At 43.6% G+C, this 16589-nt stretch overlaps 1 protein-coding gene across 1 annotated transcript in view; it reads left to right on the forward strand.

Annotated features, from left to right (window-relative positions):
* Positions 1 to 3119: 3119 nt before the first annotated feature.
* The window catches only part of Frrs1l (ferric chelate reductase 1 like), a 35766-nt gene continuing 22296 nt past the window's right edge, over positions 3120 to 16589 (forward strand). The window contains exon 1 of the mRNA XM_020175902.2: positions 3120 to 3378. Coding sequence (XP_020031491.1) covers positions 3135 to 3378 — 244 coding nt within the window. The 5' untranslated portion in view covers positions 3120 to 3134. The remainder of the gene's footprint in view (positions 3379 to 16589) is intronic.

The raw sequence follows: 16589 nt of genomic DNA on the forward strand, positions 1-16589 counted from the left end.
AAAAACTAGAGAAATGATTTTGATGAGAGGAGAAAATAACAGTGCTTTCTTTCTTTGAAAAATGATAATGAAATGAAAGCGGTTCACCTCTAAGTTCTTATTCAACCAATGGATTCAGAACATTCAGTTAAAACCACAATAATTCTTTGCCATCCAGTGGATTCACATTGGTGGGGAGTGTGGATCTCTAACTAAAAAGGAATGTGTGTTGAGAGTTTTTAAAAAGATTCTTTTTTTTAATGCTGAGGATCAAATCCATGGCCTTCTGCATGCTGGGTTTTCTTGAATTACACCTTAATTCAGCTCTTGAATTACATCTTAATTCAGCTGTCAGTATTACCATGTTTAAACTCTAACTGGACAAGCTCTGTCACTGAGTTATACTCCCAGCCCTGCTGAGGGCCTTCCCTGCTTAAATCTTGTAGGAATGCAGAAAGAATAAGAAAAATCCAGAAGGCAATTTAACTGGATCAGTGTGAATCTTATGAGATGGTAGGAGCCATCTGTAGGGAACTGGAGATGTAAATTGGTCCTCAGACCTGAGAGGCATGGAGACTTTGAGTGACCTATGAAAGCTATGAGTCTTCTCCCCAGAAAAATCTATACATTACAGCTGGGTGACAGTGGCTTATGCTTGTAATCCTAGCTACTCAGGAGGCAGAGATCAGGATTGCAGTTCAAAGCCAGACCAGGCAAATAGTTCATGAGACCCTATCTAAAAACACCCAACACCAAAAAGGGCTGGTGGAGTGGCTCAAGGGGTAAAAAGGCCTGCCTAGCAAGCCTGAGGCCTTGAGTTCAATCCCCAATACCACCAAAAAAAAAAAAAAAAGAAAAAAAATCCATGCATTGAATTATTCCAGCACTTTCAGATGGGCCTCACACCATCCCTGAGCTCATCTGTGGCCTCCTTTTGAGTCCATGGACTTTAGGTTCTTGAACATGAGTTGATAATTAAAATCCACAGATCTTGTAAACCTTATATTGAGCTGTGGTTGCAAACTCTCCCCAACATTTACCCCTCCCCCCCAAATTAGAAATCCTGTGTGCTTTTATCAGACCATTTTACCTGGAAGAATGACCTGGTTTTCATTTACCTTCCTATTTGGGTGCCATTGTTAATTGTGATAATTGAAATGAAAGGAATTAAAAAGAAATTGGTAATGGCTTAGATTTCCAAACCAGAGAATAGCAATGAAATCAGGAGCCTGGTCCACTTTAAAGTGACCATGCCTGCCCTCGTGAATGGGAAAAGGAAGGACTTTCAATTTCGAAGAAGGGATTGGAAGGCCAGTGGAGTGGCTTAAATGGTAGAAGGCTTTCCTAGCAAGCTTGAGTTCAAACTCCAGTACTACCAAGAGGAAGAAGAAGAAGAGGAAGAAGAAAGGAGGAAGCAGAGGAGGACAAGAAAGAAAGAAAAAAAAAAGAACTGAGTTGTTTTTTATTTTATTTTCTGAAGGTTTAACTTTAACAGATTTTCAATTTATTGGATTGGCTTTTTTATATTCTAGAATTGTATTCACAATTGTCAGTTTATTAGAATTGTATTTATGCTTTTAGAGAAGGAACCTTATTGCTTTGATTTTTTAAGTGATTGTAGCTCATCTTACCTTTTCCAAACATAAATCTGATTTATTTGTTACAACAACTGATAATGTTGGAGTAAAGGTCAAGATTTTCATGAATTGCACCTTGACTCAGCTGTCAGGATTAACACATTTAAGCTCCAGATGGACAACCTGTGGTGAGCTGAGGCCCAATAGCAAACACTTGGCCTTTGGATTTCCCAGTGAATCTCCCTTTCTCGACAGCAGTCTCCTTGTCTCCCAGGTGTCTGGGCCATAAAAGGTTGAGGTCACCAGTTTCCTTTTGAATATTAATGTTTCATAACCCTATGCATATTTATTCATGCTATTGAACCTATTGAACTTTCTCCTGTTTTACTTTATCTTCATTTCATCATGGAGATTATTGATTATGGTGATTACTGATTGCCACCCTTTGCAGTCTGACTTCTAGGCTTGCATTTGGGATTGCTCCACTTTTCTGCCTTCATAATGATTTTTGTAGTTTATGCAATAAAAAAGAAAGAAAAAGAAAGAGGAAAATCAAGTTAAAATGCTGGTTCTACAATACCAGCATGAAAGGAATTGTGTCCGTGTCTCTAACAGAACAGCTTAACTGTTTAACCCTATCATTCCAACAACCCTCACCAGGAGAGAACCTTGGGAGCTGTAGTATCCTAAGTGCCTGGTGAGTAAATGGATGGCTGAGTGAATAGTAGAAGGTGCACTGTAAGTGGCAGGAATGGATTTGAGAAAGTGAATTCTGTGTGGTCATCAGACATGATACTGACGGGTCAAGTCCTGTTCTTGCTGGTTGCCGGGGACACAGAGTAAATCAGTTGCCTAGTCTGAAGCGTGCAGGTCACGCTTGGACACCAGCAGCCCTTGCTGATGACACACTCCCAAGAACTGAGCTCTGGTTTCCACTTCAGGGTACCCATCTATATATAGTGGGATCTTGTGATTTCAGTTTCATTCTGTGATGCTCCTGGGGCGGCGGGGAATGCGTCCAGTAGATGCTTTTTATAAACCAAAAATTCCAGGAAGAAGATGGGGGGAGAGAGCCATTCTGGCAAGGCGTGTTCAAGGTAAATCCTCTGGAGGAGCGCTTCTGAAATTGGATCGTACATTTAGGCTTCTGGGGATTTGGGTTTAAAAACATGCAATCTTGCCTCCTGAGTCAGGAGTGGGGCCTGAAATGGGTCATACTAACAAGGTCCATGGTGCCGCCGGTCCGCGGACCACCCTCTGAGTAACAATGGCCTGGAAGGGCCAAATCTGCCCGGCAGGCCACTGGACAAGGACTAGGAGGGAGGTAGCGGAGATGGCGGGGAATGGGAAGAAGGAGACAAGGAGCGACGCTGCTGGGAGGGAGCGTCAGGCGGGAGGACTAGGGAGGCTGCGGGGCTGGCGCGAGGATGCGCAGAGCGAGGCGCGGGGGCGGCGCGCGCGGTGCGGGCGCTGCGCGGCTGCGCGGGGCGCGTGCTTGGTGGCGGCTCGGTCCCGGCCCGCGCCCGCGGCGCCCCAGCTGCGGCCCCAGCGGCCTGGCTGCGCGATCGCTGCGCAGCGATGGCTCGGCCGCCGGGGCGGTGGTGCCCGGACGCTTGGGCGCCGCTGCTCTTGCTGCTGCTGCTGACCGGGCCCGCCACCTGCGCCGCCAGCCCCGCGGACGACGGCGCTGGCCCAGGGGGCCGGGGACCCCGAGGCCGCGCGCGGGGTGACGCGGGAGCCGACGAAGCGGTGCCGCGCCACGACTCCTCCTATGGCACCTTCGCGGGGGAGTTCTACGATCTGCGCTACCTGTCCGAGGAGGGTGAGGCTGCAGGAGGGTGCGGGGATGCGAGGAGGGGACCCAAGCTTGGGGGCTCGGGCCGAAGGACGCAGGAACGGGGTCAGCGTTGGTAAGGATGCCAGGGAGGCAGCTGCTCACAGCCGAAGCCAGGCTGGGGAGTGCCCTGCTCCTCCCGCTTTACAAGTGGGGAGACTGAGCCGGGAGAGGCAGGTGTCACCCAAGTCCCGCGAGGCTGTGGGACAGGGACTGCTGAGCCTAGCCCCCACCTCAGTTCTCAGCGTCTGGCCTCAGCCCTCCATGCCAGGGAGAAGGCTACCACCAGTCTGGAAGGCGTGAGACCAGGGCAGCTGATGGGAAGAGAAATCTCAGGTTAGAAGAGAGACGTTGCCTTGTTCCTCCCTGTCTGTAGTGACCTAATTTGCAATGACTGGCACTCCATCTTCTTAAACGCTCTGTTGATGCTCACCGCCCTGGTATCAGAGCTAGGTCAGTCTCCCTCCCCACTTCCAACCCACTTCTCCTGACACCAGGCTTTGTGGCCCCCCTAGTGTGAGCCATCATTGTTGGGACCATCTGGGTCCAGAGATTGGGACTTGTCAGCCACCAGCCTCCCTGCAGAGCTGCTTCCACAAGCACAAAAAGCAAACTAATTCTGTTCTGAAGGATGGAAACTGGTCTCTTACTTCTGCGACTTGGGGAAGATAGATCGATAGCTCTACTTATCTGTCGCTAGTAGCGGGATAGAGAGCCAGAAATCAAGCTGGGGTTTGAGATGTGGATATCTGCTCATGGTGTATCCGTTAGGATCAGGTTTAGCCATAGATAACATACGAATGTTAATACCTTCAATAACATAGAATTTTCTCTCTCATGGAAAGAAATCCAGAACTGGCATGGGTGCTCCCTTGTCTTCAGGGACCCTGAGTCCTGGCTTCTGCTCCTTCATAATTCTTAGCTGGTAACTTCATGGTACCAAATAACCACTTGAACTCCAGCCATTACATTCACATTCCACGCAGTGGGAAAGAGGAAGTTGAAAAATGATGATCACTGACTACTTTATAGAGAGATTATGCTATTAGAAGTTCCATCTGACAATTCTGTTCACTTAGTCCTGTGGTTGCATGTAGGTGTAAAGGAAGCAGGAAAGGGTAGTCTTAACTGAGACATGATAGACCCGGTTCCAAAATTGGAATTATTATGGTAAGGAAGGTAGAGTGAATGTGTTTGTTAGGTAGAGGTTTAACCACTGAAACAGGGCCCCCCAACATATAGTGTTCTACCATTCCATAAGGCTTTGGTAGAAGATAGGAGGTGGTTTGCCTGTCCTTGTTTAAGACTGAGGGAAGGGAAAAGAGTTCAGGGTAAAATAATTACTTTTTAGGCTGATTGCACAAATCACTGCTGTTCATATCCTTTGGCAAAAGCATGGTCATGTGACCTAGCTGCAAGGGAGGCTAGGAAATTTAGTCTTCTACAGCTCTGCAGCCGAAAAAGAGGAGTAAATTGTTGGGGGGGTTGGAGGACAACAAGCAGAAGCAGACTCTGCCACTCTGGAAAAGAAGAAATATTCCAAAACCCATCTGTTTTGAAAGCATCTAATGCATATTTACTCTGCACACAGCCAGCCTACTGCTGCCAGATGACTTACGTTGGCATGTGACAGCTTCTGTTCAGACTCAAGTGCCTAACAAATGAAGAACAAGGCCAGATTCTGTATGTCAGTCTGTACATACAGAGAGAATAAACAGCCAATTATATAGTCCAGACAGCTTTATGAACTTGGACATTGGGTGGGCAGTAGCCTCCAAGATCAGCTTTCTAGAGTCAAGCTGGGCAGTATGAAGACTTTGATGAGATTGAAGAGGGAGGGCATTAAAGTATCAGGCAATGCAGTGGGGTACAAACCCCTGGTTTGGTTTGTCTGTTTTCCCTTCTCCCCATCCTGCACGTACAAACAGCTTAACCTTTCTAGAGTGTACCTGTAACCCTGTTGGCACTGCACACCTGTGCTCGATTGATACAGCTTGCTCCCTTAGCTGGAGTTTCTCTTTGGCCAACTTCCTTTCCCCACCATCTCTCAGCCCTCCCCTTCCCCGACCCAAGGTTTCACTTCCTGTTCTTCTCCTGCCCTTGCCTCTGACAGTGCCACTTCCTTCAGATCCTACTACCATCTAGTGTATGCCCAAAGAGCCTAATACTTTTCCAAGACCCTTAGCAGTCATCAGTAACACTTCCTTAAAAGGGGATGCAAAGGGCCTGCCAGAGAGAAAGAGGCAGAACCTGGAGAGAGAGGTGTCCCAGAAGGCAGAGGAAGAGAGGGTGTCAGGAGTAGTGTCCCATACCACAGTGAGACCCAACAGCAGGAGGACTCCAAGTAATGAATGGACTGGGAGATGAGAGGCAATGTGGTCTTCCTAGGACGGATTCAGTGGAGGAGGACGGACACAGGTAATTGATGTTGGAGGAAGTAGCCGGGGAAAGGTGGAAATTTTGCCTTTAAACAATTCTGTCAGCAAAGTTGGGCATTTCCTTTTCTAGTGATTGGCTGCTTTCTTCCTCATTGTAGGTCCCAAGTAGCCAAGAAACAGTTTTTCATGAAAAGCTGGCCTGGTAGTATGAAGTCAGAAAAAAGAAGATTAGAGTAATAGGGGTGGGGCTAGGGTTTTCAGTGCAGCTGTTGGGGAGCCCACTGACATGTAGCTGTTCCTCGAGAGTCTGGATTGGCTAAGACTCCCAAATCCAGAGGCTGTGTGCTATTTGATTTGGTATCTTTGATCACCTCCACATGTGTTCATTTTTTAACTTTAAATTATGTACTGGTTACACTTGGCCAGTTTTCAGGATTCTTGGAGTACACAGTCTAAGTCTATACTACTCATTCGTATAGTCCCAGCTTGACTACTACCTCTTTAAGGGAGCCTTCTTTGATTTCTTCCTCCTCCCATCCTGGATCTCTCGAGACAAAGGACATTCCCCCACAGCACACACCTCCTTGCTCTCTGTAGTCAAGGGTTTGGCTAGGGGTCTTGGCACATGAATATTACTCATATCTCTTTCCCCTGAGGTTCTCAGATTATCATTCTATTTATTTTGGTGGGACTGGGATTTGAACTCAGGGCTTCACACTTGGAAAGCAGGCACTCTTATCGCTTGAGCCACACCTCCAGTCCATTTTGCTCTGGTAATTTTGGAGATGGGGGTCTCATGAACCATTTTCCCAGGCTGGCTTTGAACTACAATCCTCCCAGTCTCAGCCTCCCAAGTAGCTAGGATTAAAGGCGTGAGCCACCAGTGCCTGGCTCAGATTACCATTTGATTGTGGGCAAATGCCCTATTTTCATTGTTCTCTGGGAAACACAAACACATGTTGGCTTAGAGTTAGGTCCCGAGTGAAGCTTCCTCTTTCTTTCTCCCTGTTGCTAAGAGGGTCCTGAGCTACATGATGATGGTGACTGGCTTGCCCTTGGGGCCATACTTACCCAGAAAGAGCATTTATGATAGCTCATCTTTAAGGCACAGTGAGCTGATCACTTATAAAATATGGCCCCATCAGTGAGTCTCTGGTCACTGAGTTCAGATCACAGTTTTTCCTATCTTGGGAAAGAGCTGGTAAGGAGGCAGAGAGCAGGACAGAAGAATGGGGGTGAGGGCAGCAGGTCCTTCATCTGCCTGTCATTGTGTGCTGCATATGGATGCATAATTCATCACTTTGCAAGTCTGGAAGTTCTTTAAAGGAAATAATTTGCATCTAATTTATCTCTGTATCCTCCATGAATCTAGTCTTCTGGTAATAGTCATACGGTGTGCCAAACACTGTTTTAAGGTACTTTATACACATTAATTTGGATCCTTACAGCAGCCCTACAAGTTAGATACTACTGTTATCCCCACTTTAGATTAAAAGAACTGACTCACAGAAAATTAAAATATGCCAGCTAAAGTCACACTGCTAGAAAATAGCAAACAACTGTGGATTTGTTGATTGAGTTTATAGATAAGGTGGTACAAGGTGTCCAGCCTACCCGGAGTGGAGGATCCCTGTTGATGCGTGCTAAGAAAAGGATTTGGGCAGGTGGAACTGGGGATTTTTATGAGTGAACTTGAGGAGTTTGAAGTCAGTACACGAGGCAGTTGGAAATTGCAGGTTCCTGAGCAGCCGAGTGCTCAGCTGAGTGCCACCGTGCAAGCTGCAGTCACACACCTGTGGAACATCACTGACACTTCACAGTGCCCTCGACACTTCCTCTTCACTGTAACATCCTTAACAGTGAGCGATCCAGCAGTCCAGAAAGAGGCTGGGGCAGCATTTCCCACAGTGGAAGCTGGATGGTGCGGCCAGCTTGTGGTTAGAACATCAGGCAATCAAGTACTAAATTAATACCTGAAGGCTGTGATCCAAGCAGTTAATTAGAAGCAAACCAGAAGCCATTAACCACTTGGTAGAGTATGGCAAACCAGACTCAGGGGACTGCAGAAAAGGAACATGTAAGTGTCCATGAATTAGACAAGAATAGAAACCACAGAACCTCAAAAATCAACCAAGAGAGACCGGGTGTGTGTGTGGGGGAAGGGTGGCTGTGGTGCTCAGTGGTAAACCTCTTGCTTAGAATGTGTGAGGCCATGGCTTGGATTCCCAGCACCACAAAAATAAATAAATAAATAAAAATGTTTACGTCAACCAGGAAAATAAGAGCCTTTCATGTTGTAGGAATATCTGATAGCAGGAAATGATAATAGGGAAGAAATTAGGGGTAGAAAAAAATGGTGCTATTATTCTCCAAAACGCAACAGGGCATATGAAGCTAAGGGGAAGGAGGAAGCTGACCATGTGTGGGTGGTTCAACCCATGTAGCTCAAGACTGAAGAAGATAGGTCAGTGTGACAGGGAGACAGAGCAGGGGAGTGGGGTGAGGGGTAGGGAAGGTCTTTAAACAATGACAGAGTCAGATTTCTGCTTTAGAAAGATTGCAGTGGGGTGGGGATGTAGCTCAGTGGAAGAGCGCTTGCCTAGCTCTGGATTCTACACACACACCACACGTGATGGAAGGAGAGAAACCAGATGGGAGGATGAACAATAGCCACAAGGTCGGCTCAGGTGTCTGAGGCAGGAATAACGGGAAGTGATGTTTGAGTAAATGCAGCAGGTAAAAGGAGAGCTGCCCAGGAGTGAGGTGGAACGGGGAGACTAAGTGGGTGGTGGGGGTGCTCACTAAGACAGCACATATAGGAGGAAGAGCTCTGGGGAGAGGGAGGAACTTGGTGTTGGACATCTGGGATTGACCTGCTTGTGGAATATCCACATGGAAGCCCTTGGAGATAATAGGCTGTGGGGCTTAAACTCTGATGTAAGAAAAGAAGAAAGGGACTGGTGGACTAGCTCAAGTGGTAGAGCGCCTGCCTTGCAAACATGAGACCCTGAGTTCAAACCCCAGTACTGCAAAAAAGAAGAAGAAAAGGAGAAAGACTGAAAATTGAGAAGTTAGAGAAAGAAGAGAGTAAGTTTATAGATAGTAGAAGGAAACAGAAACTAAAATAATAAAGACATAGCTGAATCAATGAAATAGAAACCAAACGTTCAACAAACCCTAAAGTAATTCTTTGAAAATGTGAACAAGACAGTGCATTAGTCAAGATTCTTCAGAAAAATAAAACCAATAAGATAGATCAATAGATAGATAGATGGATAGATAGATAGGTAGATTAGATTAGATTAGATTAGATTAGATTTATTTAAGGGTTGGCTCATATGATTATGGAGGTTGGCAAATCCAAAATCTGCAGGGTAGGTAAGCAGACTGGAGAGTCAGAAGAGCCAGTGTTATAGCTCAAGTTCAAAGGCTTGAGGGGAGGTCACTGTTCTTGACCTGCTCAGGCCTTTGATTAGATAAGGCCACTCACATTATGGAAAGCAATTTGCTTTCCTCAGTCTGCCAGTGTAAATATGAATGCCCCCACCAACACTGTCACGGAAGCATCCACAATAATGTTTGATCACATATCTATACGCCTGGGCACAGCCAAGGTGACATGTAAAATTAACCAAATAAGCTGCTGTGATGATTGATCAAGAAAAAAATGTTCTAAGCTAGGTGCTGGTGACTCATGCCTGTAATTCCCACTACTGGGGAGGCAGAGATAAAGCCAGCCCAGGCAAATAGTTTGTGAGACCCTATCTCAAAAATACTCAACACATAAGAGGGCTGGTGGTGGAGTGGCTCAAGTGGTAGAGCACCTGCCTAGCAAGCATGAGGCCTCTGAGTTTAAATCCCAGTACTGCCCCTGCCTCCCCGAAAAGAGAAGACAATAACATTAGGATTGAAAAGGCGGAATGTAATAGAGATTAAAAAGCTAATTAAGTTGTAATTGCAATGATTAAAAAAAACCCTCCAGTTTCAAAATAGGGAAAGCCTCTAAAAAGACATTTTTCAAGGATGTACAGATAGCCAAGATGAATCTGAGAAGACCATCAAAATCTTTGGCCACTAAGGAAATGTAAATCAAAGTCACAATGAGATACCATTCCACACCTACTATGATGCCTGTAATTAAAAAAGGAAAAGGAAAATTGCAAGTGTTGGCAAAGATGTGGAGAAGGTGATAAGGATGTAAAATGTTACAGCTGCTTTGGAAGATAACTTGGCAGTCCCTCCAAAAGTGAAATACAAAGTTACCATTTAATCCAGCAATGATATTCCAAAACAATTATAAACATCTGCTCAAAAACTTACACTCAGCAGCATTATTCATAATAGACAAAAAGTAGCAACAGCCCAAATGTCTTATGGACAGATGAAAGGATAAACAAATGTGTCCTATCCGTGCAATGGCACATGAGCAAGTCATAAAAAGGAATAAAGTTCCTACGCAAGCTGCGTTGTTTCATGGATGAACCTTGAAAAGATTATGCTAAGTGAAAGAGGCCAGGCACCAAAAGGCCTCCTGTTGTATGATAGAAACACACAGAACAGGCAAATCCACAGATGCAGAAAGCAAACTAGTGGTTGCGAGGGCATAGAGGAAGAGGAACAAGGAGTGACTGCTGACAGGTGTGTGGCTTCTTGGAACCATGGAAACTGGAGGGGATTAGAGAGTAGTGATGCTTGCATAATCTTGTGAAGATGCTGATAACACTGATTCAAACATTTTAAAATAGTGAAATTTTGGTATGTGAATTAGAGTTCAATTAAAGTGGAAGCAGATTAAAAAGCTAATAAGAAGCTGGGACAAGCAGGGCACTGGTGGCTCTTGCCTGAAATCCTAGCTACTTGGGAGGTTGAGATCAGGAGGATCATAGTTCAAGGCCAGCCCAGGCAAAAAGTTTCTGAGTCTCCATCTCAACCAATAGCTGGGTGTGGTGGCGTGTGTGTGTCATTTTGAGCTACACAGGAGGCTGAGATCAGGAGGATTGTGGTTCCAAGCCAACCCAGGCAAAAAAAAAGTTTGCAAGACCCTATTTCAACAGAAAAAAGCTGGGTGTGGTAGCACACGCAGTCCAGGCCAGCCTGGGAAAAATCCCAAGATTCTAGCTCCAAAATAACAAGAGCAAAAAGGGACAGGGGTGTGGCTCAAGTAGTAGAGCACCTGCTTAGTGAGCTCAAAGCCCCAAGTACAAACTTCAGTACTGTCAAAAGAAAAAGAGAAAAAAAGATGCTGGGCTCCTCAGTACTTGGAAGGCTGAGACAAAAGGATCACAAGTTCAAGGCCAGCCTGGGCCACAGAGAGAGAGAGAGAGAGAGAGAGAGAGAGAGAACTATTCAAGATGAATTAGAATACCTGAATTTTATATCCACCAAAGAAATTGAGTCACTGAAAAAGATCTTCCAACTGTGCATGGTGGTACATGCCTGTAATCCCAGCTATATGGGAGGATTGAGTTTTGAAGCCAGCCTGTACAAAAAAGTTAGCAAGACCCTGTCTCAAAAAACAAGCCGGGTGGTGGTTCACATGTATAATCTCAACTATGTGGGAGGCAGAGGTAGGAGGAATGAGGTCTGAGGCTGGTCCTGGACAAAAAGTGTAAGACCCTTTTTGAAAAATAAAGCAAGTTCAAACCCAAGTACTACCAAAAAAAAATTTTAAGTAAACTAAAATAAAGGAAAATAGCTTGGAGATAACGGCTCCAGTGGTAAAGAGCTTGCCTAGCAATAGCAAGCCCTGAGTTCAAACCCTAGTATTACAAAACAAAACAAAATCTTGTAACCAAGAAAGCTTTAGGTTCAGTTGACAGCTAGTGCTGTTAAGGGACAGAAAAATAGGGAGTGGTCCCCGACTCATTTTATGAAGATAATATAATCTTATTAGTAAGACTAGACCAGGGCACACTGAGAAAGGAAAATTACAGAGGAGGATTTTGGTCATGTACATTTTTGAAGGAATGGAAAATGATATAACATGAATGATGGGAAAACTAAGGTGACAATAACATCAGACAAAACATAATTGAAGATAGTTGAGCAAAAAAAGTCATATATTGATAATAGAAACAACAAATCAGGAATGTGGTCCTGTGACAATATAGTTGCCAGGACTGGGGTGCCACTCAGTGGTAGCATGCCTGAGGCTCTAGATTTGCTCCCCAACACCAGAGAAACAACTGCTGTATACATATGTACATACACATATGTCACTTCCCAACACATAAAGCAGTATCTGATGTACATATGTAGAGAAACACATAAATTGACCACCTTTGAGATTGAAAATCAAACAAATTTTAAAAATAAGAGATAGAAATTATTTGAATTATATAAATAGTATATGGAATCCACAAATATAGAACTATATTTTTTGAGCACACAGGAAGATCCATGAAAACTGACCATGTACCAGAATATGAGGAAGTCAGTGAATTGCAAAGAATCTACATCATACAGGTGTTTCTGATTATAATGCAGTAAAATTTGAACTCAGCAAAATTACAGGGGGCTTGGGGGGGTCTAACTGAGTGGTACAGTGCTCGCCTATCAAGTGTAAGGCCCTGGGTTCAATCCACAGCACCACACACAAAAAAAGTATAAAATCACCCATGTCTGGAATGAAAAATAACACTACAGTATTAACCCATGAGTTAAAGAGGAACTCATAAGGAAAATTAAGATACATTTCTAAGGACCTTCAAAATGTTAGATGCCAAAGCATTTGGCATGAATCTTAAATAAAGCTTAGAAAGAAATTTATAATTTTGAATTCATTTATCAGGAAATAAGATTGGAAACAATTAGAGTTAAGCATTCAAAATGGAAATAAAAAGAAGGAAATGATGAAAATAGATAGGAATAGGTAAAATGGAACACACACACACACACACACACACACACACACACACACACACACACACACACTGAGGACCGTCACTTAGCTACGAGAAGTCTCATAAAACAGCTGTAACCAAAGGGAAGGATAAAGATGCAAATCGACTATAAGATGGAGAAGAGAAACTGGACAGGTGTGGTGGATTCGCTCCTTCTGTGGCAGTCCCAGCCTCTCTCTGATGTGCTGGCACCTCTTGTGTGGGCTGAATACTACCTTGAACCCCTAGGTTTGCTATGATTTGGGCTCCATCAGTCAGATGCTTGTCACTTGAATTCAGAACTGGGTTATATGGAGGAAGGGAGTGGTATTCAAAACATCCATTGGTTTCTCTCTCTCTCTCTTTCTTTCCCTCCCTCTCTCTCCCTCTCCTTCTCCCTTTCTCCCTTCCTTCCTCCCTCTCCCTCTTCTCTTGTCTCCCTGTCCTCCTCCTCTCTGTAAAACTTCATTGAGATAAAATTCATGTACCTACAGTTCACCCATTGAAAGAGCAGGACGCAGTGGTTTTAGGGTTATGCAGACAGAAATCGCCACAGTCAGCTTTTGAATACGTTGATCACCTCCAACAGAAGCATTAAACCTTCAGCCTTAGCCCTGCAGTCCCTCTTTGTCTCCACTCTAGGCAACCACTGATCTTTCTATCTCAATATTAACTGTTCTGGGCATTTTGTGCATATGGCATTATACAATTCATGGCATTTTGTTACTTTTGTTGCGCTTTTTAGAAAAGGTCTTAGAAAATTAAAGCTAGATTAGAAACATCCTTTACTTGATGCATCCTGTCTTTTGAAAAAAAAATCTGAAACAAACATTATATGTAATAGAAAATCTTTAGATGTTATTTCCTTCGAGGTTAAAATAAGACAAAGGTGCCCCATTACTACTACTATTGTTCAGTACAGTAGTACTAGAAGTCCTGGCCAATGCAATAGGAAAAGAAAATAATTCTGAGATACAAGTATTGAAGGAGAAGACATGATAGAAGTATTTACATAGAAAACCAAAAAGAACCAATAAACAGAAATATCAAAAGAATGCAGTAAAATTTTCATAAATAAAATTAGCATACAGACACCCAAAATTCTCTCTTCACCAGTAATAATAAGTTATAGAATGTAAAAGAAAACAAGGTATTATTTAAAATAGCAACAAAGACCTATAGTATCCAGATTTTGCCTAATAAAGAGCATATTAGTCCAATGTAGAGGAAAATTTTAAGGTATTAAGTGATGTAAAGGGTGTTAACAAGTGGGCAGATATATCATGACCTGCGAAAGAATAACTTGGTGTTATAAATATGTTAATCCTCCGCTCCACCCCACTCCCACATGCACTCATCTGTACATTTACTGCAATCCACACAAAACTTCATGATTTTAAGAGAGAATTTGATAAGTTAATTTCTGAATCAAGTTCCATGAATTGCTAAGAGGTTGTTTCCCTCATTTTTCTTAGGCTATATTTGTTGTACAGTGGGGGATTCATTGTGATAATTCCAAATAGCCTTACATTGTACCTTGGTTAGATCATCCCCACCATCTCCCCCTCCCCCTGTACTCCCCTCCCCACCTAACTTAAAGCAATTGCAAGAGGTTTCATGGCTCTATTTCATATATGTATATGAAGCCCATCAACCATATTCCCTCACCTTCATCTCCATTCACCCTCTCCCTCCCATAAGTACCCCCCCACACACACTGTACCTATTTTACAGTCCTGTCTTTTATTATTAATTCTAAAGTCAATGTTCCAAGGGGTTTCTTGAAGTAGCCCCATGGTGAGTCTGCTTTACTTTGGTCCGTTCAACCCCGTCTCTTACTTCCCCTTAGTCCTTCCCTCCTGCCCTCATTATTCAGCAGCTTTCAGTGCGTATCATTATATCCTCTACCTGCTTAGATGTAATGTATTTTGAATTGTTGACTCTTCATCATTCTCTTTTCCTTTTCCTCCTCCTCCCCAGCTCCATAGAGTAGTTCCATTGTTACAAACTTGTTGTACATATGAGTTTGTTTGTATGTGATCATGTTTGTTTTTGTGTATGTTTATCTTTTCTAAGATAGTTTTGCCTTGCTAGACATTAAGATATATTACAGATTGGGCACTGTGATGCAATTCCAGCTACTTGGGAGGAGAAGATGGGGAGGATGCTATTCAAAGCCATCCAGGCAAAAAATTTGCAAGACTGCATCTCAGCAAATAAACTGAGTATGGGGCACACACCTATAATCCCATCTACAGAGAGACATAGGTAGGAGTTGCACTCCAAGGCAGCAGGGGTTGGAGGGAAAGTCAGGGACAAAAGACCCTACCTGAAAAATAACTAAAGCAAAAAAGGGCTAGCCCCTGCCTAGCAAGCAAGAGACCCTGAGTTCAAATGCTAGTCCCACCAAAAAAAAAAAAAAGAAAGAAGGTATATTACAATGCCTAGTAATTAAAGTAGTATAGTCCTGGCTCAAGTAAACCGAATAATGATATAGAAAATTGAGAAACAGACTTATGTGTATAGAAGAGCTGGTGAATTATTGAGGTACCATCATAAATCACTAGGTAAAAGATGAATTCGTTCTGGAATGGTACTGAGAAAAATTAACTCAATATAGGGAGAAAAATACAATTGATTTCCTATCTCACAAATGATAAAAAAAAAAATTTCCCAATGGGCCACTGCTCTAAATGTGCAAGATACAACTACAAAGCTAATAAATAAAAATGCAGAGAAATTATCTTCATGTCCTTGGGTGGAAGGTGATGTCTTAGACAAGACCCTACAAAGCACAAATCAAAAGAAGAAAAATTCTTACCCAGATTTACAGATTTTAGTCCAAGAAACAATATCATAGACAAAAAACCAAGCAGGAAAACAAGATTCATGGCAGAATGGGAGAACAAGATCACGACACCTGACACTAACAATTTCTAGAATAATCACAGACTTCCATGAAAAAGTCCAAAATCAAGTAACAAAGGGAGCAAAGAACACAGAAATACTATCACAGAAGGGGAAGCCCAAGGGCTGAATGCAGAGAAAAAGGTATGTTTATGGGCTGGTGGAGTGGCTCAAGTGGTGAGCGCCTGCCTTGCAAATGGAGGCCATGAGTTCAAATCCCAGTACCACAAAAAAAAAAAAAAAAGGAGGTATTTCAACCCACCAGTACCAGGGCAATCCAAATGGAAACAATGAGAATGGTGGCGTCAAGTTCAGCCAAGGATGTGGGGAACCTGGGGCCATTGTGCAGCCCTGAGGGGACTGCACCACTGCTGTCATTGTGAACACTGACCTCATCAAGCTTTGTGGAGGCAAAGATGTGACCCAGTGATTCCTCTCCTGGGTTTCTCACCACAACAAAAGCCTCTTGCACAGGCCTACAGGGAATGTGGGTAAGGATGTTTGTCTCTTTTTTTTTTTTTTTTTTTTTTGCAGTACTGGGGCTTGAACTCAGGGTCTTCACCTTGAGCCACTCCACCAGCCCTATTTTTTTTTGTGAAAGGCTTTTTCAACATAAGGTCTCATGAACTATTTGCGTGGGCTGGCTTCAGACCATGATCCTCCTGATCTCTGCCTTCTGAGGAGCTAGGATTATAGGCGTGAGCCACCACTATTTGAGAAAGCAAACCTGGGAGGAAACCGGTGCCCCAACCTGAAGGGGATTTAAGAAAATGTGCTTGTATGCACATTGCATCTCTCAGCGCCAACTCAGACGTGATCCAAGGGCTCATGAATAAGAAAGACTTGGTGTTTGTTATTCTTGTCACCTGGAAAAGTCTAAGGATTTAGAGTCTGTCTCCCAGGAACCAGGGACAAAGCCAAATAGTTTATTTTTTGATAGCTTACAAAACAAGATAAAAATAAGTTATTAGAGGTTAGAGGTGTAGCTCAGTGGTAGAATGCAATGCTGAGGCCCTGAATTCAATCCCCAATA

The sequence above is a fragment of the Castor canadensis genome, chromosome 13 (assembly GCF_047511655.1).
Source record: "Castor canadensis chromosome 13, mCasCan1.hap1v2, whole genome shotgun sequence".
Lineage (NCBI taxonomy): Eukaryota > Metazoa > Chordata > Mammalia > Rodentia > Castoridae > Castor > Castor canadensis.